Genomic DNA, 25,199 nt, shown 5'->3' on the forward strand with positions numbered 1-25,199 from the left:
GTGTGGAGCCCATGCATAGAGAGCACACCACAGAGAAGGGGTGAGGAGGCAAGTAATGGATGGACAGACGGTAGCCCAGCCCCTGTGAAGGAACAGAAGAAGATAATGCCACGTGTGAGGCTGCTGTGTATGGGAGAGATCTGTGCATGTGTTTCTTTTGTCTAAGGGGCAGCAGCTACATCAATCAGCTTAAACTGCTGACAAATGCTTGAGTCTGAGAGTCGTGTGGGGGCTTAACCCCTGTCAGGTCCCTGCAAACAAAGCAAAGCTGTGAGGGTGACGTTTTGGGGATCACCTAGAGCGGTAAGAGGTTTTGTCACCCCCTGCCCTGTAATCGTGGGGGCCTCTATTCTGGGGCTTTGATTCAAATCCCGGAGACCAGTAGGCAGCCCACAAGCACAAGGTCTCACCCGGACTCCCCCCAGCCTCTTTACTCCTTGGACGGTGACACCAACAGCCTTTCCGGTACCAAGTCTCCCTAAAACATCCTCCTGAGTTTGTAATTACCAGATACTTGGACTTTCCCCCTTTGAAAAAGGAAAAGGAGTACTTGTGGCACCTTAGAGACAAAATTTATTTGAGCATAAGCTTTCGTGAGCTACAGCTCACTTCATCGGATGCATTCAGTGGATCCCAAAGGTGTGAAAGCAGCCCCGAAGTGATCAGCTGACAGTGGGGTGCATACTCCACAATGACCTGGTGTGTGTGTGGGGGGGGAATAAACAAGAGGTTTATTTAATAGAAGAACCATAGATCCAAAGATAAAATAGTAAGAAAGAGCAAACCCATACAAGTCACACAGTAGACGGACATAAAGATGCCGTTGCAGGCGTTACATTTCTATATTGGATAAAATCCCTTTTCTACTGCAAGCTACCTATTGCTGGGGACTTGGAATGGTACCCAAGAGTACCCCCTCGCTTTAGTGAGGAATCCAGGGTTCACAGACAGGCTCCCATCTACAAGCTGGTCCCTAAGACTTGTCTTCTCTCCCTCCCCGCTCCCCCCCATGCTGACTCATGGTTATTCATGGGGGGGCAGGAATTCTAGCCGGGATATCTGTGTCTTCCCATTAACTCTAATGGCCTGTCATTTGTCTTTCCCTAAGTTGTACAAGGCTGGGGCTAGTCTTGGCTGTCTCAGGAGGCAGCTGCCCCTCCCTGCCTGCTGCCTGGATGTCAGGTGGAGTTGTAGCTGTACTATAGATTATGAGCACGGATTTCTATATACATAAATACATAACCACAGTCTGTGGACATATTGCATAATCATGACCATTGACTTTAGAACATTACAAGCATCCAGAAAAGACCTTACTCAGTAGACCTTTATAGCACATTAACACAGTATAAAATCTGTTGGTTCCACGGCTCTGTTTTGGGGTTTAAACCTTCTATTCTCCCCGAGGGGTGTCTGGGCCCTGCGTGTCACACTATCCTGTGTGTTTAATGACTCTAAACTTAAAGCAGAAGGAGAAATGGCCAGTTAGCCAAGGTGCTTTAGAAAAATCACACACTGTACAAATGTGCTTCCCCATTTGCTCAGAAAGAGGGGACCAATTCAACCTGCTGTCATTGGCAACTGGGGTCTGACTCCAGCACCACTCCCCCTGAGAGACTCATGGGGGTCTCCCCCCAGGCGATCACGTCCCCCTTCAGCTCACTGCGCCTGCACAAGGCGAGCGCTCGGATGTCGGCGTGGCTGATGACCCAGCTCCACAGGTTGACGTGGCTCATCCACCCGGAGAACCCGTTGGAGAAGATCCCCAGGAGCTCATCTCTATCCTTCCCAAGGACGAGCGTCCCTCCGGCCTGGCTCATGTACCCTCTCTGGAGGTTCATCTCTCTCCCCACCACTCCGTTGAGCCACAGATGTGCTGCCCCGGAGTGGGAAGCCCATGCCACGCAGTAGTGGAGCCACTCCTCAGATTTGTGGTGCAGGGGGAATTCAACAAAGCGGCCCCCTACCCACAGCCCCACGGCCGAGCCCACAGTCACCACCAGCTCGTTGTCTCTTTCCTGGGTGCAATAGGCGAGAATGGTCTGACTGGCTCGATTCTGGGCTTGGATCCAAAAGCACAAGGTGAAGGCCTGGAGCTTCATGTCACGGAGGGGCCGGACGGCCACATAGCTCATGATGTTTTCAGCGGGAAAGTAGAAAGCTGGGAAAGCACTAGATTTAAGGCCTGAAATAACCAAACATCAACCAGCCATTATGCATCTTTAGAGACATGCTTTCCTGAGTCTACAGAGGGCAAGGGCATGTGTGGACAGAGCGCACAGCTGCACTGGCAAAGCTATGCCAGAGTCTTAGCTGGCGTCAGCTAGTACTCCTTGTATTATCTTTACGGCCTTGAAAGTGCATGCAACATTGTACCCCAAATGCTTTAACATGCAAAGGCCCGGCCCAGAAGCTCTGAGAAAGGTGGACTGATACCATCAGAGCTGAGCAAAAAGAGGGAAAGATCTTTCATTAAAAAAATCCAGAAAAAATGTGAGTAATATTTGTTCCACAGATTTTGAAAAGGAACCATTTTTTCATTCATTCAACTTTTTTTGAAACTTTGTGCAAAAACGTATTTTTTTTTGTTTAAAAAAAAAAAAGTCAATTTGCAGGGTTTCTTTCTCCCACTCCTTTCATTCCTTCCTCTTTTATAATTTCCCCCCTTCCCTCCCCTTTATTCCTTTTTTCCATTTTGCCAGTAGAAAAGGAAGGGTGGTAGAAAGGGGAAGGAGCCCCAAATGAAAGTTTCATTTCCAGGTGTCATTAAAAAAACCTCCAGAACATTTAAAAAGCAAACCACGTTTTTAACTATGTTTCATTTTTGAATAAAGGTGGCTTTTGTTTAAAAAAAATTGTATTTGAAGAATTCCAGCCCCCTCCCAGTAAAAACATGCCTGACAATAATTCACATGCAAGCAGCTGTAAGTGGTCCAAGAACTGAAGGAGCACAAAACCCTTTAAGTCTGGATTTGAGGAGGCTGCAGAGAGGAGAGACTGTGGCCAAGAGGATAACACAGGACTATCGAGAATGGACAGGCATAGGAGGTGATAAGCTATTGGTGCCTCGCTTTCCTGGGCAACAAAATCCCTCAAAAAATTGGGAAAGAAGGAAGAAAAGAGGAGTTTAACTTTGTAAATTCTGGATAGTAGCATGTAACGGAGCACAGTGAGAGAGAAGAATGTGAAAGACCTTCATTTGGGGCAGAGAACTTTGCAATGGTGTGTCTTTCTTTCTTCAACCCTTAAGATTCCCTCCCCTTGACCCCCCAAAAGAGTGGTACTTTCCATAAATGATGTTTCTGTGATTGGCCTACGTCATAAATATAAAGGGAAGGGTAAACACCTTTAAATCCCTCCTGGCCAGAGGAAAAACCCTTTCACCTGTAAAGGGTTAAGAAGCTAAGATAACCTCGCTGGCACCTGACCAAAATGACCAACAAGGAGACAAGATACTTTCAAAGCTGGGGGGTGGGGGAACAAAGGGTTCTCTCTCTGTGTCTGTGTGTTGCTTTTGCTGAGATCAGAGCAGGAATACAGGTTAGAACTCCTGTAAAGGGCTAATAAGCAATCTAGTTAGATATGCGTTAAATTCTGTTTTGTTTAAATGGCTGATAAAATAAGTTGTGCTGAATGGAATGTATATTCCTGTTTTTGTGTCTTTTTGTAACTTAAGGTTTTGCCTAGAGGGATTCTCTATGTTTTGAATCTGATTACCCTGTAAGGTATTTACCATCCTGATTTTACAGAGATGACTCTTTTACTTAAATTAAAATTCTTCTTTTAAGAACCTGATTGCTTTTTCATTGTTCTTAAGATCCAAGGGTTTGAGTCTGTGTTCACCAATGCAAATTGGTGAGGATTTTTATCAAGCCTTCCCCAGGAGAGGGAATGTAGGGTTTGGGAGGATTTTGGGGTGGGGGGCGGGGGGGTGAGAGACGTTTCCAAGCGGGCTCTTTCCCTGTTATATATTTGTTAGATGCTTGGTGGTGGCAGCAATAAAGTCCAAGGGAAAAAGGTAAAATAGTTTGTACCTTGGGGAAGTTTTAACCTAAGCTGGTAAAACTAAGCTGAGGGGTTTTTCATGCAGGTCCCCACATCTGTACCCTAGAGTTCAGAGTGGGGAAGGAACCTTGACAGCCTATTCCTCCAATGTTGGTTCAGGGGGCTTCTCTTGGAATAACATCTCATTGCAACTGACCAGCATGCCTGAAGATACCAGTAAATGAGGTGAGGTTGGGGCATGGGGGCGGTCGTATGTGCATATGGGCAGATATTTGGGGGAGTGAGGTGTATTTCAGGTCCAATGCACCTTTTTCTCCCGGCTATAATAACTATTTCAGGTAGAGAAGGGTACAATTTGATGTTGTTGATATGTAGTTCTGTAAATCAAAACCAGGAGCAGTTTGGATCCAGGTCCCAATTAATCTGAACTCCCAAAATTAAGGGTTCTGTGGGGCAGGCAGCTCAGCTGACAAGGTCCAGGCATGACCCATCTTTCTTGATAGATTGCCAATTGATACAAGACTAGTTTGTTGGTTTTAAATGCCTGACAAATGAGCCTCTGGGATTAAAGGGGACATGATTCCTGGAAGCCATAACTTTATGAATGTAGCAGATGCCACCTATATATGCACGAGAGTCTATTTCTATGCAGGCGTATCTGGGAATGAGGAGGTGAGTCTGGAAATTAAATTCATATCCTCCAAAATATGGATCTGATTTGGGAGGAAAGCTGGTCTTGTTGTCACAGCACAGGACAGCGAGTCAGGAGAGCTGGGTTCATTTCTTGGCTCTCTCACTGACTTGTTTTGTGCAAGTCACTTAATTCTCAATGCCTCCGTTTTCCGCATCAGTAAAATGGGGATAATCATATTCCATTCCATTCCATAGCAATGCTCTGAGTTTTAATTCTTTCATGTGCTGATCTCCGGAGCCACTGGAGTAGGGCAATGGGATGTTAACGGCTGTCTAACAGCTGGCCTTAAGTTAAGCTTAGCTATGCTACAACTGATGGAAACTCTCCAGCGGAACCATAAAAAGGACCAAATTCTACTCGTATGTCCACACAACACCCGCTGATGCTGACGCATCCACGGGCAGAGACATTGTGGGCTCCTCATTAGAGGAAGATATAGATAGTGACTTCCTGTGCAAGTGAATCTCATGGAAATAGAAGTGGCTGGAAGTGTCTTACCGGTCAGGCCCACTCCAGCCAGCAGATGCTTCTTCATCTCCTGGAGCTGAGTGTGTATTTGCTCCAGTTTTGAGCTGAGTTCTTCTGGCAGACAGAGTTCTAGATCAGTGAGAGAACAGCAATCACTGATACACATTGATTCATGGTCAGCTGGGATATTTCTCCAGCTTCCAAACATCGGGAGCTTTTGGGGCACCTCCCTTTTAAACTGAGGTCTCTTTCCCCTGTGCAGCACTTGGGGTGGGGAATTGTTTGAGTGGGCAGTTGTTCCTGGCTACATGGCCTCATCTTTGCCGTCTGTTAAGAGAACAGTGGCAAAACTGCCACCATTTGATGAGAACCAACAGGCCAGGTTCTACTCCCATTGACAGCAGTGAACGTCTTACCGCAGACTTCCATGGGATCAGGTGCTTATCTGCACAACAGATGCTTTGCCAGTACAGTATGACTATACTGCTACAGCCGTGCTGGCAGAGCCCCCTGGTGGAGATGCAGCGTAAGCTGATAGAAGGGGGCGTTGGACCAACACAAATAAACCATCAGCTAAGCCAACAGATGCACTTCTGCTGGCATCATTGCATCTACACTGGGGATTTTGTCAGCACAGTTGTGTTGGCTAGGAGGTGCAATTCCTTCCCCCACCCTCCTAGTTACCATAGCTATGTCAACAAAACTTTGTAGTGTAGACTAAGCCCATGGGTTGACCCTTCTTGGCTACACCTAGCCTGAGTTTAGCTTGTGACCATTTCTCCCTGGGTGTGTGTGTCCCTCTCTCCCCTTCTCGCTTTCTTGCTGTTAAACTCCACAAAGCATTCCACAATATGGTTTGTATGAAAGACACTGAGCAAAGGTGAGTTGTCGAGTGGTCTATGAACCTGGAGAGAGATTTTTAACATGTTAGGTCCCCTGTGTCTGAAATTGTCCCTGTTAGTTTATTGCTAATGTTCTTCCCACTGGGGTCAAAGGTGCTGGGACAAAGGTCCAAACCTATGCTACAGCAAACACACTGGGTCTTGCGCAACAAGTGGTGATGCATCATACAGCCTCCAAATTCTCACAAACCCAGGTATCCTTTCCAGGCACCCTCTGCTAGCACTGGCACTCACTTCAGTTGCACTGGCAGACAGTTCATGTTGCAAGGGGCTCAATACGCAAAAAGCTTGCGCTCGCTCAGTCTCTCTCTCTCTCTCTCTCTCTCTCTCAAAAAAAAAAAAGCCCTTGATTGTGGGCGCTCAGTCAGTGATGCTGTGATGGCTATGCTTATCCTTGCCTGTGATGAGGAAGGATGGTTTACTAGGTAAGGCGCTAGCCGGGGACTCAATTTCCTGCTCTGCCACAGACAGACACTGACACCTTGGGAAAGTCATTTAGTCTGTGTGCTTCAGCTCCGTCTCTAAATTGGGGATAATATTTCCCTAGTTCACACAGCGCTTGTGAGGATAAATCTGATAAAGATTGTGAAGCGCTTGGATACTACAGTAATAGGAGCCATATAAGTACCTTAGATAGATCATGTTGTTTCTGCTAGTAGATATTAGAGCTGTCATGGCACTTGGACACAATACACCCCTGCACCTTTCCTTACCCATAGTCCGAGGGTACCGTTAACCCCTACTTGAGTGTGAAGGTCGTGGGTTCTCTGCTTAACTGATTGCAAATGAAACTCACTTCGAATGGTTTCTCATTCCTTACCTGCAGGCCTGTGCCCCACCTGGAGCCACCCCTGTGATGCTGTGTCCTACCCCAGGCACCCAGTCCCAGCCCCCCCTCTTACCTTTGGCGCCTTTGGCTTTGAAAGATGATTCCACCACTCTGTCGTTGAGAGGCTGAGCGTGGCGATAGTCATTCCTCAGGGTGTTGTTCTGCCAGTCCAGCAAGGTATTCTCCAGCAGCTTGATCTTTAAGCAACATGGGCTTGTTACGGAGGGGGAAATGGGTGGCTAGCTCTTTGAAAGAGAAAACCCCCCTCGCCAGACCGAGAGCGGGGTAGCTGCAGATCATGTCTCATGAGTCCTTACAGTGGCAGAGCTAGGTAGGCTATGTCTACACTGTCACTGGGAGTAAGCCTCCCCACCCAGCTCGACAGATTCACGCCAGCTTGACTCCAGCTGGCGCGCTATAAAAATCACAGGGTGGACAGTGCAGCTCGGGTGCAGACTCAGGCTCAGACCCATGGGGTCAGTTGGGCTTGATAGCCTGCTCTCCGGCACCTGCTGCAACACCCCCATGGCTATTTTTAGTGCACTACCTCATGCCCCACTAGGCATGTGTCTGCTCCCCGGGTGGGGAGGCTCATTCCCAGCAGCAGTGTGTAGAGGCCCAGAATCAGGGTGTTGCAATGTCAGAACTGAGGGACACACAGGAGTAGAACAGGAACACGGCACCTGTCAGGCTCAGGGGCAATGGCTGGACTAAGTGGAAGAGGAAGTTGTTCTGACAACTATGCATGTGATGGGGATTTTGCAATAGAGTCCTATTATTTTGCTTAACAACAACTGCCAGGGGGCCTTTGAACTGTTCCCACCCCCCCCCCCCCGCCGCATTAGAATGCACAGCCCCTTGTTTAGATGCAAATTCACCTCAATCACACACACCCCATTCCTATCTCTGCTGTGTCTTAAAGAGAAGGTTACACACATTATTTACCTAAGGAAAATAATTCATCATTTAAAGCTCCTTGGTGTTCTCAGTTTATTGATGTTGCTTATGCTGGGTCTCTGCCCTATGCTAAATGCCCTGGCAGATCTAGACAAGAGGACAGAGTCCCGTCCTTCCTGAAAGGTTTTGATCACTCTTGGGGGTACAGGAGACACCTGTAATCACTCATCAACAGCTCCCCTTTGTGTCCAGAGTGGAGTCATCAGCACAGCTTAATGCCTAGCCTGGAGTCTAGACCAATGTTCATCTGGCATGCAGACAAAACCTGCACTGGCCCCTAGCTGAAATAACGCCTCCATTCACACAAGGCCAATATAAACGAGGGAGTCGCTTTTCTAAAAACAACAATTATTGTTCTGTAATTATCTTTAATCTGGTCCCAAGGGCCTGCTGGTGGGTGAGTTCGTTATGCTCCTGGCTTTGTAATCCGCAAAGACTCTGCCTCAGCAGTTTTGCTGGTTGGTTCTGGCTGGTCTTCCTTGCTGTTTTTATTTTTGTTGGGTTCTGGCCCTGTTGCATTTAACTAAGCAGGGGGTTTTGCTGCTGCTTACCAGACATCAGCTATGCTCTGCTTGACAGAGATTTTAACTTAAACCACCGTGGCTGCAAGATGTGGCTGCAGCTGCCACTCTTGCACCGCGAGTTTGGCTGGGGGAAAGGCAGAGAGTCGCTCTGAGTGGAGACGCACCTGTTTATGCCAAGGCTGAATTTGGCCTAGAGAGTTTAGAGATTCAATAACCTCAGACTATAAACCCTTTGAATTAGCAGTCTGGCTTGTGCTGAGTGTGGATGTCTAAGCAGCAGACGAGAGAATACGAGCCAGCACCTCTAATTCCAACAGGGACAGTCATGGTCGTATAATTAATGACACTTTCATACTAGGTTTCTTTTTGTGCCCATTTATAAATAATAAATCAGAGAAGCTTCTCCGCCTCCTTCAATTACAACGATTGTTAGACATGTTCAGCCAAACACCAATAATTTGCACTACAGCATATCACGTCACCCAGAGTGCTCTGCAAATAGATGGATCCTCACACAGACGCGCTCTCAAACAGTCATGGTTAATGTTTTCTATACCCATTGGATGGCCTAGGACAGGGGTTCTCCACCAGGGGTACACAGAGGTCATCCAGGGGGTACATCAACTCATCTAGATATCTGCCTAGTTTTACAACTATATAGAAAGCACTAGCAAAGTCAGTACAAATTACAATTTCATACAGACAATGACTTGGTTATACGGCTCTACATACTATACACTGAAAGGTAAGTACAATATTTATATTCCATTTGATTTATTTTATAATTATATGATAAAAATGAGAAAGTGAGCATTTTTTCAGTAACAGTGTGGCTGTGACACTTTTGTATTTTTAGGTCTGATTTTGTAAGCAAGTAGCTTTTAAGTGAGGCGAAACTTGGGAGTACGTGAGACAAAACAGACTCCTGAAAGGGGTTCCGTAGTCTGGAAAGGTTGAGAGCTGCTGGCGTAGGAAACCGAGGCACAGAGAGGTGAAGGTCATCCAGGGAGTCAGTGGCAGATCAGGGACTGGACCCTTGAAGGCCTGGCAAATATTATTCTCACTACACCCCACGAGGCAGGTAAGTATTGTCACGCTGAGTTACTGTCAAGACCAGGATTAGAATGTGGGAGCTCCTGGCTCCCAGCAGTATGCTCAAACCACTGGACCACACTGCCTCTGTCAAGCAGTGTGACTGGCTGAGCATCCATCACCCTGAATCTGTAAGCCAATGATCAGCCACCTGTGTCTGTCATAGAGTCTCACGTGTGAGTGCCAGGCAAAGCAATTGGAGCGCTGGTCAGAGCATTGCAGCATGGCGAACGCACCTAAGGCAATGGCCCAGCACTGCTTGGATCCAGGCCCAGTTTCCTGTGCAGCCAGAAAAGGGACAGAGCGGGGTAACCCCTTACTCTTCCCAAGAACACAGGAGAGTGGGAAAGAATGAAAAACATCCCCCTACATCAGGAAAGAGCTACAACTAGTGACGAGAGCAGGGGACTGGGAATCAGGAGGTACCAAAGATTAACAGTGTGGTCTTGGGCAAGTTACTTAACAGCTGTGCCTCAGTTTCCCCAGCTGTAAAATGGGATAATGTTATTGACCTGCCTTGCATAAAGGGAAGCTACATTCATTCCTGTCTGTAAAGCACTGTGACTTTCCTGGATGGAAGGCCTTAGAGAAGGACTGAGCACTATTATGTCAAGACATCACTACAACTTTGTGCTTCTCTGCGACTTCATTCCTTTACAAAATGCCACATAGACACACACACCTCCACATGGCCCTACAACACTGCAAATAATTGCCCCAGCCCCCTCGAAAGCACCAGACAATGGAGAGTGGAGGTGTGGAGACAATTAAAGAAAGGCTGCCTGGAAGGAGGAGAGGCTGTCACATCTGGCAAGCAGCAGAGGGGGCCTTACCTGTGTGTGTGACAGGATGATGGGAGAGTCAAAAACTGTCCAGATCACACTCTCTGAGCATGGCGGTGTGGTCAGTGAGCCGTGATACCTGTAGAAGTGTGAGAGGTTTTCAGGCAGCATGGCTTGGACATCCAGTGAACTGAGCTTGGTTGACTTCCCTAAAAAGGCAACAAAACACAGCTATATAATGACCCTGGAGAGGAAAGCAGAGGACTGGTCCCGGCAGCTATGGCCAGACACTTGACAAATCTCTTCCCAAATTCACCAGGAACTAGGCCAGTGACTGAGCCAAGCAAAGGCAGATGGGCAGGGACTGTCTTTTTGTTACGGCTGTACGAGAGCTGACTGCAAACAGATTTTCTGTCCTGAGAAAAATTCTCAGATTTTTAAAAAAAATCTTCATCCTAAATCAAGATGAAAATGTAGACATTTTTTCAAGAAATGACCTCCCAAAAAACTAAAATTAATTTCAGGTCCTTCGACACTTTTCATTTCAATAAATGCAAAATGATCGGTTTAGATTTTTCACCCTTTTATATTTTTTATTTTTCACAACAAAAATAGTCAAAATGGTTCTGAAAATGTTGAAAAAAGATGTTTTTAAAATAGGTTTTGTCCAATTTTTTTAAATTAAATTTCATCAAAATGGCTACACACTTTCACCCAACTGGTTCAGTTTTGTTGAAAGGACACGTTATGATGGAAACTTGTTTTGATGAAAATTTTCTACCAACTCTAGTCTACAGCACCTTGCATAGTGAGGCTGGAGTCTATATGTGCAACTAGAATAGAGATAAATAACAATATCCATACTTGATAAGCTGATTTAATAGCTCTTTTCCTGCTCTAGGCACTTTGAAAATAAAAATCACTTTATATAAGGGCCAGGTATTATTAAGAAGACTATTTTTTATGATTCTGGACCTTCCAAGGTCCCTATGGAATTTGCCCTACACATAATGCAAGGGTGGGTTTTGTGGCTTGAGAACCAGTTTGGTGTTCGCGAGAAAGACCTGATTACACAGGTGAGTTCACCTGTCCATGGGAATCAGCTCAGGAAATCCCAGGGCAGCCCCAAACCAATAGCCCAGCGTATTGTGTTAATACTGAGTTGCTGTAGACTTTTCATTTATTTATTTATTTACTTATTTAGTGAGACTGTTTTCTCTGATGTAGCAAGCTCTGGTGGAGGCAGGGAGAAGTCCCTCCCTTTAACAGGATGCCATGGCTTGCTTAAGAATGGAAGGATGATTCTGCAATCAGCACCCCTGTTTTCTGCATGTGTGGGGAAGGAGAGAAACTGCAGGGGTGTGCAGTGGGGTATGGCTGAAGTAACCTAGTTATTTAACTGTAACTTGATATAGAATTTGTTTTTAAAAAAATGCAGCAAGCTGCCTACTAGCCTCCCCTGCTTCTCCCAGTAACAACTGCAGCGTCCAGCAACGCACATGGAACCCAATGAGCATGGGGCATCTGTAAGACTGGTAAATTACAACTGAAAGGGAAAGTCCCCATCAGCTGGGACCCTCTGGCTGAGTCACAGACCTGGGTCCTGTCATGCATGACGAGGAAGAGCATGTTAAGTTCTGATAGCTTTATGTGACCTCTGGCTCATGGGACATCTGACCTTGAAGTGGCCACTGCACCTTAAAACCAGGTAAATAATAACCCCAGTCTCCCATGCCATTCATCAACCAGGCCAAGATCTATCTGGCCTTATCCATGAGAATGAAATGGATCTTCCTGTTGAGCTCACCCGCCCTGCCATCTCTCCCCTTGGGCTGTCTCCTTTAGGTCCAGGCGTACCCAGCACTTACAAGTACTGACTTTTTGGGCAACAAGAATGGAGAGGGGTGCCAGGGACTTACCAGCAAACCTGATTTTGGCCAGGTTCGAAATGAATTCACTGTAGTAGGTGTTCTCAAAATTCCCATCCTAGAAGGAGAACAGGGCTTGCTGAATAAAATGTGTAAAAGTCAAACTAGCACCAGCTCTAGCTCAGTTCAGCATGTGAGATTCACTGAGGCAGGAGCTCACACAGCCAAATACTGGAGCTGGATTTCTTAAGGGATTGGATATTTTCATGAGTAATCACCACACTTGTCATTATGGATCCGAAAGATAGAAGCCTGCACTGAATTGCACAAGAGTGCTGGAGGGTTAGAGGGTGAAGGGCTCCTCCCCCGTGTCCTCCTCTTACATACACACTAAAGCATCCTAGTGTTCTTTTGTGTTAGGTGGGGGAAACTGTGGCATGGAGATGCTAAGGCTGACATTTTCAAACTTTGGGAGCATAAAGTTGGGCACCAAAGTCTGTATTTAGGTATCTGAACAACTGACTTGATTGTCAGAGTCCACTGCCTTCCATAAGATGTGTGGGTGCTCAGCACCTCTGACAATCAAGCTAGTTATGACTCAGGAAGTGTCTCAGTAGTGAGTTAGATGCCCAATGTTAAGCAACCACATCCTGAAAATTTGGGCCTAAGATCCTATACCTTTTTGGCCCTAAATGACTCACCTAAACTCAATGCATGAACTGAGAGTAGAACTCATGAGTCCTGGCCCCCGGCCCAACTGCGCTAACCACTAGACCACACTGTTCTCCCAGTGCTAGAAACAGAACCCAGAAATCCAGATGCAGTCCCTCCTCCTCTAACCACTAGACACCACTTCCCTCCCACAGCTGGGAGGAGAATCCAGGAGTCTTGATCCCCTCAGCCTCTGATCATTGCCTCTCATGAACTGCGAAGCATGAGGAAGAGAGGGAGATGCCCTTTTTCAGTGCCTGGAAGCTTCTCGTCAGCAGGCGCTCTGGAACGGAGCGAAGTTATGCCTCTCTTTATCGCACCACAATGGGATCTCAACTGCCATGTCAAATCATCTCTTGCTAGGACCGCAGATCCCTGTCTGCAGCTTTTGTCAACACGAAGCAGCGCTCAGGCCTTTGAAATGAGCACAGAGCTCTCACGAGGCTGGAGCCTGGAGGAGGCGAACAATGCTCTGGTGCTGGCAGTGGGCAGCTGAGTGGTGCTTCCCAGAGCCAGAGAAGAGAGGGGAGGGGTGACCCTTTCCCATCAGAGAGCCAGACCTCTGAGTCCAGTTAGTAAGGTCAGTGAACACACAGACATTCAGCCACGTCCATGACCTAAAGCCAGTCACAGCACTCCCGAGGCAGAAGATCGGTCACTAATTTGAGCTTCCCTGCCCCCCATCAAATAGTTATTCTGTTATAATTTCTTCTTATTACAATAACACCTAGAGGCCCCAACTCAGAGGGGTGCCCCATATGGGTGCTGGAACAATGGATGCGGGGGGGGGGGTGTGCTGCAGCACCCCCAACTTGAAATGGTTTCTAGTATAGACTGGGTTTACAGTTTGGGTCAATGGGTCTCAGTACCCCCACTATAAAAATTGTTCCAGCCCCCCTGGTGCCCCATGGTGCTAGGTGCTGTGTATACATCTAGCAGGAGACTCTCCCTGCCACAAAGCACTTGATGTCTAAACAGACAAGGGAGACAACAGGTAGGAGAAAGGGAGTGTTGTTATTGGGCCCAAGTTACAGATGGGGAACTGAAGGATGAGGAGTCTGAGGCCCAGGCAGCTGATTTCAAGGGAAGCTAGGAGTCTAAATGCCATTGAGGATCTGAGGCTAAGTGACTTGCCCAGGGTCACACAGTGAGTTTGTGGCAAAGCTGGCCTGGGAGTTGAGCCCAGCTCTCCTGTATCCCAGGCCCATTCTCTAAATGAGCATGCCTCCTCCCTATTATTATTTACCCACAATGTTTCTTTTCCGTCATTCATCCAGAACTGCTTCTTCTACTCTGTCTGCCTCGATGCTGCTCCACCTTCCCTCTCTCACATCCATGTGCCTACGGGGCTCTTGCTTTACCTACTAACATCTGCCACTTTGTAGCTTTCCCCCAGGGCTCGTACTATGGGGTTGTTCAACTCAGTCTGTGAGGGTGTGGGTTGAGTGGTAGGGGTATCAGCTCACCTTCCCCCCACTCCTGGGCTAGGACACCCTCCCTTAGACAGCTCTGATCTCAGACTCTTCCTCTTTGTACCAGCGGGAGCTGCCTGTAGTACAGAGCCCATGCACTTGCCAGAAGGGAGCTGTTGGACACAGGAGCCTGGACCTTCAAAATAATCTCAGCTGGGGACAGGACCACTCCAAGGACAATGAAAGGCTGAGCCGCATCATTGTCCACAGGCAAGTTTCACCTCTCTCCTCCCCCCTGGCAACGAGAGGAGGCCATAAGAGAAAAAATATATTCATCACCCAGTGCAGGCAAAGGAGTCGGACCCAGTCTGCAGTGGAACCAGTGTGGTTCTGTGACATGGGGAGAGGGCAGTGCATGAGAGGGCGGCACAGGGAGTGCTAATCCCAGGCATTCCCCGGAGCCACGTTCCAAAGGGGTCACTGTGTGCAATACAAAGGCTGAAGGAGCACCCCATTAGGCACGTCCACCAGCCATGTGCTGCAGGCAGGTGGGATAAGCTACTCTAGCCTGGAAGCCTGGGCCAGGGAGGAGCTGCGACACTCTGAGCAGGGAAAGATCCGCCCCTGGCTGCTCCAGTAATGTGCTGGAGAGAGGACTGGGGGGTAGATGCACTAATGCTTTCCCCGTGCAATGCAAACACGCTGAACAAAGGAAAGAGAGGCATAAGCTTTTTTTTGCATAGAACTGCTGCTGTGACCAGGGAGGGAGTGACTGGCTGTCATTCCGTGAGAGTCCAGGGGTCACTTTCAAGCTGGGGGTATTGTGGGCTCAAGGTCTTCAGGGGAAAAAAATGGAGCTGAGATTTTTTACAATGGGGGAAAAAGCAAATTTAAATTAATAAAGGAACTGGAAGGGATGGCTCTGGGGATTGGTGATAGACTATGAAGACTTCACCTTTAACGTGGCTGGTTCAGATTCGTCCACAGGGGCCACTTAGGGGTTGTTTGGTAGCCTGTGTGACATGACTTTAGTGGGTCTCTGCCCAGTTCCAGTGGGCACGTGTCTACATCACAAAAACCACTGCCAATAACTGGTCAACTTGCCTGGCAGCATCAGTGGCTATCTGGCCCGCAGAGAAAAGCTGAGTGTCAGCCCCACCTGTAATACAGCCCGCTCTTCTCCCCAGGCGGGGAAAATGAAGGTCATGTGACTGGTGGATCACATGACCCACCAATCAGGTAGGGGATAGATAAGCAAGAGTCGGGGGGGCAGAGAGACTTTGGGTGAGGCAAAAGACTGAGTTAGAGGTGCATGGTGGTTGTTGTGAAACCTTCTGAAGTAGCTAGGGAAGACTCTTTGCCAGCTGGTTTCCAAGGTGGGGTAGAAGATTGCATGATACCCCCACAAGGGGTCTTGGAGAGAGGGCTGGTGTTTGGAAGGTTTCGGGTTTTTTGGGGGGTTGTTTTTTTTTTTTTTTTTTAAAGACTTTATTGACTCACCTAGGTGAAACTGGTGATGGAAAACTTAAAAGGGCTGGGGAGAAGCATTGTGTGAGCCCTGGAAAGAGGGCTGTGTGATCCCCTAGCTAAGAGGGAAGGGTTTGGGCCTGGAAGGCTCCTAGAAATTGCATGGAAAGATTTAAAAAAAAAAAAAAAAAAAAAAAAAGTCACCCCACCCCCTGAAGTAGGGGTTGCCAGGTGTCTGGTTTTTGGTGCTGCAGGGCTAAGCTAGGCTAGTCCCTACCTCTCTTGGCACTGGGCTGTGCCCTGGAAGCGGTCAATGGGTCCAGCTTGTAGATGTGGTGTCCATGGGGCTCTGTATGCTGCCTCCAGAACCTTTGCTCAGAGTGGCACTCCCATGGGCTGGGAACTGTGGCCAATTGGAGCTGGGGGGGTGATGCCTGAACGTGAGAGCAGTGTATAGAGCCTTCTACCTGCCCTCCCCCCACACAGGAGCCAGACCTGCTTCTGGGGTGGAGCCAGGGCTGGCAGGGAGCCTGCCTTAGCCCTGCTGTGGTGCTGACCGGGATCCGCCTGAGGTAACCCCCTGAGCCCTCCCCCAAGCCCCTCATCCCTGGCCCCAGCCCAGAGCCCTCACCCCTCTGCACTCCAACTCCCTGCCTCAACCCATAGCCCCCTCCCACACTCTGAAACCCTTGGCTCCAACCTGGAGCCCCCCCTCCTGCACCCTAAACCCCTCATCCCTAGCCCCAGCCCAGATCCTGCACCCCAGCCCAGTGAAAGTGAGTGAGGGTGGAGGAGAGTGAGTCACAGAGGGGAAAGGTAATGAGCAGGGGGGTGGGGGCCTCAGGGAAGGGGCTGGAGCGGCCTCGGGGACATACCTAGTGTGTTTGGTTTTGTGTGATTAGAAAGTTGGCAACCCTACCCTGAAGGGAAGTTTTGCTTTAGGTAGCCTGGACTATGGAAAGCTCCTGGAAGACCCAGGGGGGAATTGAAGGTGGGGTGTCTGCAGGGCCACCCACTGCCATGAGGTGGAGCGAGGGAAAGGGTGTTCTGGCCACAGGCAGTCTCAGCAGAGAGGCCAATGACTGAATGGGCCATGGGAATGAATTCTTCTCTCATTCCAAACAGGGCTCTGCCCAGACCGGGGAAAGAGGTGCTGGGAGCGGGGGAGCAGAACCTGCCATCTGTGTTCTGGGCCTGAATAGATTCCATTCCAAAACCTTTCAAATGCACGGAACTCCCACAAAAATCTTACTCTGGAAATATTTCCAAGCATGAAGCAGGGTCTCTGCAAGGACTCGGATCAGGTTATTTCTGTTACCAGGCAGGCGAACTCTGTTGTGGTGACCATTCCAATGGGTGCTCCTTTGTGTTGGGTGCTGCAGAGCTGCCCCTGCGCCAATGTGCTTTTTGCTGTGGCGCTCATGGTGCGCTAGAGGATGGGGCGATGGATTTCTTTGCTTCTGCTGGGGTTCACCCCCATCTCAGGAGCCTCTAGCCCCCTCCTGTGCTCAGTGACCGTCTAACCCTGGCTCCCAAATAGTTCAAAAAAACAACCATGGCATGTCCCGTGGAAGGTAACTCTTAATGTCTGTTCCCATCCTTCACAAAAGCCCTTCTGGCAAAACTGTGACCTGGTGGTCAGCCTTCTACCACTGAATGAGTTGAGGGGTGATGACCCATCTCAGCAGTGTTCTGCCGTGGGTGACCCTTGAAAAGCCAATAACCTACAGCAAGCAAAAGGAATAGTCTATAGCAAGCACCTTCCACCACCATTGTGGTCCAGAAGATAGTGCCCTGGACTAGGGCGGGAGATCTGGATTTCTCTCCCCGCCCACAAGCTCCATCTAACTGCTACATACCCTTGGACATGTCCTTTCACCTCCCTGTGCCCCTGTATTCCCATGTCTGTTCAATCTGCTAGGGCAGGGGCTGTCTCTTACTATGTGTTCGTACAGTGCCTCGCGCAATGGGGCTCTGCTCTTGTTTGGTGTTGTGTTCATAGCATGCATGCAGCAATTAGATAGAAACATAAATACGCCCGTTGGAAGGCTGCAGTGTCACACTGCTTTATTCCTTAGCATTCAGAATAACAAAAGCACCCAAAAATGGGGAGAGAACAGGCTTGCTCCCTAAGGCAGAGGGGCACAACTCACCCCACCTAGCTTTAAGCTGGTTCTTTCCAGATTGACTCTGATCAGAGCCCCCTAGCCTGCAAGCTAGTTCTTAACCTTGTTCTTAAAGTGACCACCTACAATTCCAACAAATACACTTCAGTTAGGCCTGCTACATGCTACTGCAGAACAAATAATAATGTCCCATACCCACTCGCCAACCTGTTCCCTCTCCCTGTAGAGCTACAACCTACCACATAGAGGAAAGCAAGCACTGCCAGCCCGTTCAGCTTGTCTTTTGCTTCTTCAAAACTGGAGTAGTTACCGGAGTTGTAATGGACAATGTGCAGCTGTAGGAGAACAAGACAAGGTCAGTCCAAGGCTGGGGACTGGTGGTCAAGCTGCCTTTAGCTCTTGAAAGAATAGTCTCCGACTGAAGGGATAGCCAGTGCCCAACCTTCTCTTGGTCCTGCTAACCTAATGCAGACACCCAAGCCTTCAGCAACAAGGGTAGGGGAAAATATTTTAGGACCAAATTTCTAGCCTCCATGACACTCAGGTAGCTGTGGTGACTTCAGTGCACAGTGCTGGAAGAATTTGGCCCTAAATGTTTATCACAAACCTGTGTTGCTGAAGGCCTGTTTGATTGGGATTGTGCAGGTGCGACTAGAGCGGTAGCATGGCCCACAGTGGCTAGTGTGTTGGACTTGGATACTTGGGGTCTAATCCTGGCTCTGCCACCAATCTGCTGAGTAACGTTGGCCAAGTCACTTCGTTTCTTTCTTTAGAACGCAAACTCTTCAGGGCAGGGATTGACTCTTACTGTGTTTGCACAGCACCTAGCACAGTAGGTTCCCTCCTCACATTTGTGGCCTTTAGGTGCTACTGCAATGCTCACTTTCCTCCTCCTTCCTTAAAGCTACTAGCTGTAGCTCGGGTCCCGCCATTGACCTTTAACGCAAGAAGGCTTTTCTTTGCTTACTGCCTGTAGGGCTGAGGCTTGTGAACAGATGCCGAAGAGAGAGTCCTTGTGCAGCAGCAAACCTTCATTTTGCAAAGGTGGTTTGGCTCTAAGGGCTGACCAAAGAGCCAATAACTCCATATTACTCATAAGCAGGATTCCCTCCTGGGTTTTAAAAGTAGGAAGGAAAAACATCTGTGATACTCCTTTTTGCAACAATTGCAATTAAAGAGCAGTTTGAGAAAACAAATGTTACGGGCCTGATCCAAACCCCCTTGGCTGCCATGAGAATTGTTTTTCCTTTTCATTTAATTGCTTTCAGAATCAGGCCCAATATAAGGAAAAATAAAAATGTATTAACATATCCCTGAGCCCCTATTAAACAGCCTTTGCTAACTGCAGCTGCAAACGTCAGACAGGGAAAAGCATTTGCCATTCTTGTTGCTTTCTGAGGGCCAGCCCTTTGCTGCACATGATCTTGTCTGCCAAAGCTTGGCAGCTCCCTTCTGTGAAGTGGGCTGTCACAGAATGGGCCCTGGGGCAAACAGCTAAAATGGAGATTAATTCTAGCTCTGTATTCCCCCCTCAGACACACACATCACAATGCATGTGGTGAACTTTGGCCTGCCACTGTAAGCAAAGAGCAACCATGCGGAAGACAGTGGATAAAGCAGTCGGGGAACCTTTGACAGTCAAGGGCTGGAGTCTTATTTCTAAACATGAAAGAGCCTTGGCTAGTGGAATACCAGAGCTTTTCTCCTCTCTCTCTCTCTCCCTTCTTGCTAGGACTGTCTTTTAATAACCCCCACCTCAGTCAATTAGGTTCATTGCCAAAGAAACTGACTAACAGCCTGATCAGAGTCAAAGCTCAAACTACAGGGGCTTCTGCCTCAATCTCCCTATTGGCTATAGCATGCAGTGATGGAACCTGGCCAGAAATAAGGCATGGCCCAAATTTTGCTGCTTGTTGTGCCTTAATTTTCTACCTCCTTGGACCTTTTGCACCCATCTGGACACGATGAGTGTAAAATGCATCTATATCAGAATCCTTCTCTCGCTCACATCAGTGGTAGCATTTTACATCCACTTTGCATTCTCCTCTAACAAGGGGAAATGACTACCCAAGGCAGTGGCAAATCAGGCCCATGGACATCAGTGGAGTTGCTCCAGATTTAAAGCAACGTAACCCAGACAGCCCTCTACATTTAAAGCAATTCACAGGGTGCTGTGTTTGCCAACAGAGGTTTTCTTTTAACATGGGATTTTCCTGTGTTGTTTGTTGTTGCTGTCCCCCCGCCCCATGAGGGGAAAGAAGGCAACCCTCTCCCTTTATGAGGAGGAGGCATGTCTTCCCCTTAAACAGGTACCTCCGCGAAGTATCTCATTCCATCCACGGTATGTTCGGAGCCACTGGTCTCCAGGTCCAGCCCGCCCCAGTGCAAGTGCATCTGGACAGCCGTGAAGAGGCTTGGGAGCCCTTTGGTGATGTGCATGGTGGGTGGCAAATCAATCTGGACTGCAAGATAGGAGAATAAGATGACACTAAATGGATGCAGCTGGTCCTGATGCTGCAAATACTTAATACACTGTATACAGCTTAGTGGGGAGAGCAGCTTCATGGAACTCAGTTGGGCTGCTCCTGCTGGTGGGGTAAACTCCCTAGCCTCTGTTTAGGAAAGCACTTGAGCATGGGAGTACTCCTAGTGAAGTCAGTGGGATACTCAGGATACCTGCTTAGGGTTAGGCAGATGCTTAAAGTTATTTCCTGATCTGGGGCCTGTGCTCCATAGGGGGTGTTTGCAAGATCAGTCACCCTGAATGCTGGCATGTCCTAGTGCTAAGGCTGCTCTGGAGAAAGCGTGAGTTTAGGCATGTTGGTTTGTATGATCTCTGTAGATGGGGTTTATCTGATCTAACGAATGCATCTTGCGGCTGGGATGCTGGTGCCTGAACTCTATGAAACTCTTTTCGAAAGCAAAAACGGTCTAAGGTCAGATAATCAATGTTGCACACTAGATGAGTGTGAGAGAGAGGGGATCTGCGCACATCGGTGCATCTGCAAACTACAGTCCACTGAGTCGGACATGCCTGACATAAATATGTACGTGTCTGACTTTTTCTGCAATGCTCCAGAATGGGAGGAGAGTGGACATGTCACACAAGTGCAATTTTCAAAGGGTGATTGTATGAGCATCTTCAGTTCCACCCATGCAATCTTCAGTGAATTAAAACTACAACTGACTTTAATATATTAGATCCAATGAGTGAAGAAAGAGCCATCTGCTACAATTCTAATTGCTTATCGGTGGCTAAAATATTAATGGCCAGACTCTTGCAATCTCCAGTGCTTCCCATGGGGCTTGTAGGATTCAGCACTTCTTGGGATCAGGCCAAGTGGTCTAAAGTGCTGCTGTTGACTCCAGGGGGGAGCAGGATTGAGCCACAGTGACTATCTCGTTCATTCCATGAGGTAATAAAGGTGCAAATCCCAAGGCCTGTTCTCCATACCCAAGTAATGCTACAGCCTCTGCTTAAGGTTAGATGTAGTGTGAACTGTCCATGGCTATGGAACGAGAGATGCTCCAGGCCCTGTTTACTGTATTGAGGCAGTAACCTGCCACCCTCCTGAGATTAGCAGTGATGTCACAGCCCTGCTGCCCTCCTCTTTGGGGCAGGGAAGGTAGTTGGACAAGCCCCCACTGCTTACCTGAGTGCCCATTGTTGGTCATGGTGAAGTTCCCCTGCAAGGGTCCATCGTAACCAGTCAGCTCCAGCTGTGTGAGCTGTGGGTTGTACCTCACTTTCCTCTTCTGAATGTCAATGGGGGACTGGTGCTTGCCAGCACAGGCTGCAAAGTGCTTTCCCCAGTGCATTTCATCCAGCTCTCCAGCTGCAAAGCCGAGAAGAAGCAGAGCAGGCTCTTACAAAGCGGCAGGAGTCCTGCTGGCCCACTGGCGATGAGTTGTTCCTTGCTCAGCAGCAGGGCCGCAGAGCATCCCCCTCTGATTATTACAACTCCAGGAACTGCATGTCTGAAAGACTGATCTACCTTCCCTAGTGTGAAAATGTGCATCGTTCCGGCTGCATGACAACTGCCCCACCAGGCAGGAAACCTGCCTCCCCCTAATATCCCATCTCTACTAATGGCTGGAGGCTGAACCTGTATTGAAATAGAAGTGGTGTTTATACAGACAGTGATGTTTATATCTACTTCAGGGGACAGAGGCATGAAGTCTGGGTTCTTTTCTAATGAAAGCTGCGAACTGCGCTAAGCCAATTGTCTCAGTTTGTCAGAGGTGGGGGCCCACGGAGGATTGTCAGCAAATTCTCTACTTTTTTTTAAAAAATTATTTATATAGGCACTATCAAGGAAATAAGGAATGGAAAAGGGGAGAGGGTTTAAAATAAATTAAACCTCTTGTGTGTTTTTTCCTAACTCATCTCACTTGCTGTCTGGAGCTTCTTTGGTCCCTTGAATGCTCTCTACTAAGACACTAACTTGTCAGTGCTTTACAAATAAGAATTGGCACTTTCAATCCCACCTTTCATTTGAGGATCACAAACCTTTTTATTCTCACTGATTAAACCATATACTACCTCTTTAGGGTAGGTAAATAGTACTAATTCCTTTTTATACATCGGTAAACTGAGGCCTGGGGAAGTTTAAGTGACTTGTGAGTCAGTCGTAGATGTAGAAATAGAACCCAGGAGTCCTGGTTTGCCACTCATTTGCTCTAAATCACTAGCTAACATTCCCTCCCTTTTAATATATAAAGCAATAAAATTTCTGCTTCAATTTCCACTTCAATTCAATGTAAGTATTTAACACCTTCCACAACCCCAGTGCCATCCAAATAATTAAGCACTGCTTTAATCTTTGAAGGCTCTTTGCTCTCGCTGTACTGTTGTATTCAGGACTTTATGGAACTTTTATGTCCTCTGTCACTACTCTGGCTTAGAATCAGTTTGGAAATCCATTCTTCCTTTTCCAGCAGTTCCCTTTGCCATTTACAGCATGTTGATCTATTTCAGAGTCAGAATACCAGAGCCAAGGTAAACCCTTAAGCTGTTGCTGAAATCTCCCACTGAGAATTCAACAGTACAGGGTGCTGGTCTGGCTTTTTAACCATTTTTTTAAAAATCTTTTAATTGTTCAAAGCTATTTCAGCATCTGCCAAGTGTTTTTCTGTTTGTTTGTTTTGTTATTACTACATCATTATAAACCTATTTCAACATCTGAGACCTTTTCTTTTCTTTCATTTTACTTTGGGAAAGTCCGTTTTTGCAGGTACTGTAGTTTGTTTAATTCCCAGACATGCATCAGTGAGGTAATTGCACAGATGCTCCAGAGATGTTGGTGAAAAGATTCCAAAGATAATTGTTGTAAGCAGCCCAGTGTGCTAACTGGAATTTAAAAAAAAAAAAAAATTAAATCAAGAACTTTAGTTCCCCCACTGTGGCAGCCTGCTTCAAAACCCATTGAAATCCATGGAAAGGCTCCCAGTGACTTCAACAGATTCTGAAAAAAACTAAGAATTAAGCAAAATTTCACGAGGGCAAATATGCAAACAGCAGCCCTCTACCTCTGTATCCATGTTCCACAGGCTCTGAAAGTAAAATAGTGAGCAAGCAGTTATCCAAAGGGAAAGCTCTTTTTTTTTCTTTCCAGGATCAGCAAAAGGTCAGCTTTTATTCTAAAGCCCTGTAAAGATTTTTCTCGTTGTTTGCACCCCATTGTTCTCTCTGACAATATGTTCCAATCACACAAAGGAATGGAGAAGGTTGGCAGTGAAAAGAACCACTTTTAAAATACACAGTCATCAATGAAGTGAAATAAATTAGCTGCCATGTTTTTTTCGAATAGACCAGCTGAAAAGCCCAGCTTTACCTCCAGCCACAGGTGACTGTCTTAAGCAGCCTGGTGGAGCCAGCAGCACTTAAAAACCAGTTGCTTGCTTGTGCTCGTTACCTTTGTATGTCCAGTGCATTATATGAGAAGCGCTGAGATGCACAAGGAGCAGGTGCAGCAAGGTGGCTGGAATCCTCATGGCTCTTGCAGTGTCTGAAATCAGAACCGAGCTGGGAAATGCATTTCTTTGACAATCCCAGAAAGTGTAAATAACAATTTACTCAAAGTCCAGCCCTTCTGCTATCTGTCCCATCCTTCTGCTCTCCCTGCTGAAACAGTAACCACCACCAGGGATATTTTACGTGGGCTGCTAGCTACCACTGCTAAAAGCATTTTATTGATCCACTCACAGAGACTGCCAGTTCTAATGAAACAGAAGGTTACTCCACTAATGCCCTTGAGGTCAGCTTCTGACATGCACTTGATTTATACCTTTCTGGCCACTTTTCCTGTCTGGCTGTTCCCCCTGAGCAGGGCTGTGAGCTTCCATACAACAGTGCCTTGCAAATATTAACACTTAACGCTCTTCTGCTGCAGAGCTCAAAGCAGCACTGTTTTGCAGAGCAACAGTCTGAGGCAGAAAGAGGTTAAGAGACTAATTTTCAGAGGTGCTGAGTATGCACAGCTATATTTGAAATCAATGGGACCTACAGGTGCTCAACCCCTACCACCGGGGCCAGATTTTCCCCCCTAAAATCTATGGGACTTGGGCACCAAAGTGCTTTTGAAAATCCCACTAAGGTGTCTATCCGCATCTTTAGGTGCCTAAATACCTTTAAAATCTGGCCCCAAGTGACTTGCCCAAGGTCACGCAGCATGTCAGTGGCAAAGCTGGGACTAGACCCCAGGTCTCCTGTCTGCTATGCTGAAGTCCTGTTCATTAGACTATGCTAATGTTGTAAGAACAACCTTGGCAACCTGTACTCCTCTCTGCCTAATAAACCCCTACCAATAATGTCCCCACACCAAAATGAATAATAAAATCAAAGAGCCTCCTGCAAGCAGCATTTTAACCCCAAAAAGGGAGAAATGCCAGACTCCATGAAGTCCACTAAGTACTTTGCTATGGCAATAGATTTTACATTGACGGTGCTTAGATACTATGGTAATGGCCAGATAGATAGATCATGTCAATAAAATCTCCAGTTCTTCTGCCCTCGCTGTCTCCGCTAGTTTCAGTAATGTTGCGCTGCCTTGCAGTGATGACTTAAGAAAGCCACAGCCAGAACAGGTACGGGAGTTGCAGATTTCATTTAAACTTGGCTTTCTGGGGCTTGCATCAAGCTGAAGAATGGGAAATGCTGTTTTGTTTTTAATCTCATCATTTGTCCATGAATGGTTAATTTTAAAAGGCCTTTTTTCTTCTATATCCCACACACCATGTGTTTAAAGTTTGGGAACTGCTGTACTATTGAGTTACTTAATCTGATGTGTATTTTTCTCCCCCTCCCCCACCTCTAAAGAAGTCATTTATTCTGACAGCTGCACTGAACTGTGTAAGGACTGA

The 25,199-nt window shown here is 47.4% G+C and overlaps 1 protein-coding gene across 9 annotated transcripts in view; it reads right to left on the bottom strand.

The window, feature by feature from the left end:
* Positions 1-561: 561 nt before the first annotated feature.
* Positions 562-25,199, bottom strand: part of CA6 (carbonic anhydrase 6) — a 46,838-nt gene continuing 22,200 nt past the window's right edge. For 8 of the 9 annotated variants that reach the window (XM_073317185.1, XM_073317191.1, XM_073317189.1 and 5 more), the window contains 9 exons: positions 23,753-23,845; positions 21,491-21,673; positions 20,151-20,299; positions 18,077-18,172; positions 12,173-12,239; positions 10,305-10,462; positions 6,972-7,095; positions 5,198-5,296; positions 562-2,185 (listed from right to left, as the gene is read on the bottom strand). In XM_073317185.1, coding sequence (XP_073173286.1) covers positions 1,572-2,185; positions 5,198-5,296; positions 6,972-7,095; positions 10,305-10,462; positions 12,173-12,239; positions 18,077-18,172; positions 20,151-20,299; positions 21,491-21,673; positions 23,753-23,831 — 1,569 coding nt within the window. In that variant the 5' untranslated portion in view covers positions 23,832-23,845 and the 3' untranslated portion in view covers positions 562-1,571. Of the gene's footprint in view, positions 2,186-5,197; positions 5,297-6,971; positions 7,096-10,304; positions 10,463-12,172; positions 12,240-18,076; positions 18,173-20,150; positions 20,300-21,490; positions 21,674-23,752; positions 23,863-25,199 lie in introns of all 9 variants that reach the window. The other variant, XM_073317184.1, reaches the window with a different exon arrangement.

The sequence above is a fragment of the Lepidochelys kempii genome, chromosome 18 (genome assembly GCF_965140265.1).
Source record: "Lepidochelys kempii isolate rLepKem1 chromosome 18, rLepKem1.hap2, whole genome shotgun sequence".
Lineage (NCBI taxonomy): Eukaryota > Metazoa > Chordata > Testudines > Cheloniidae > Lepidochelys > Lepidochelys kempii.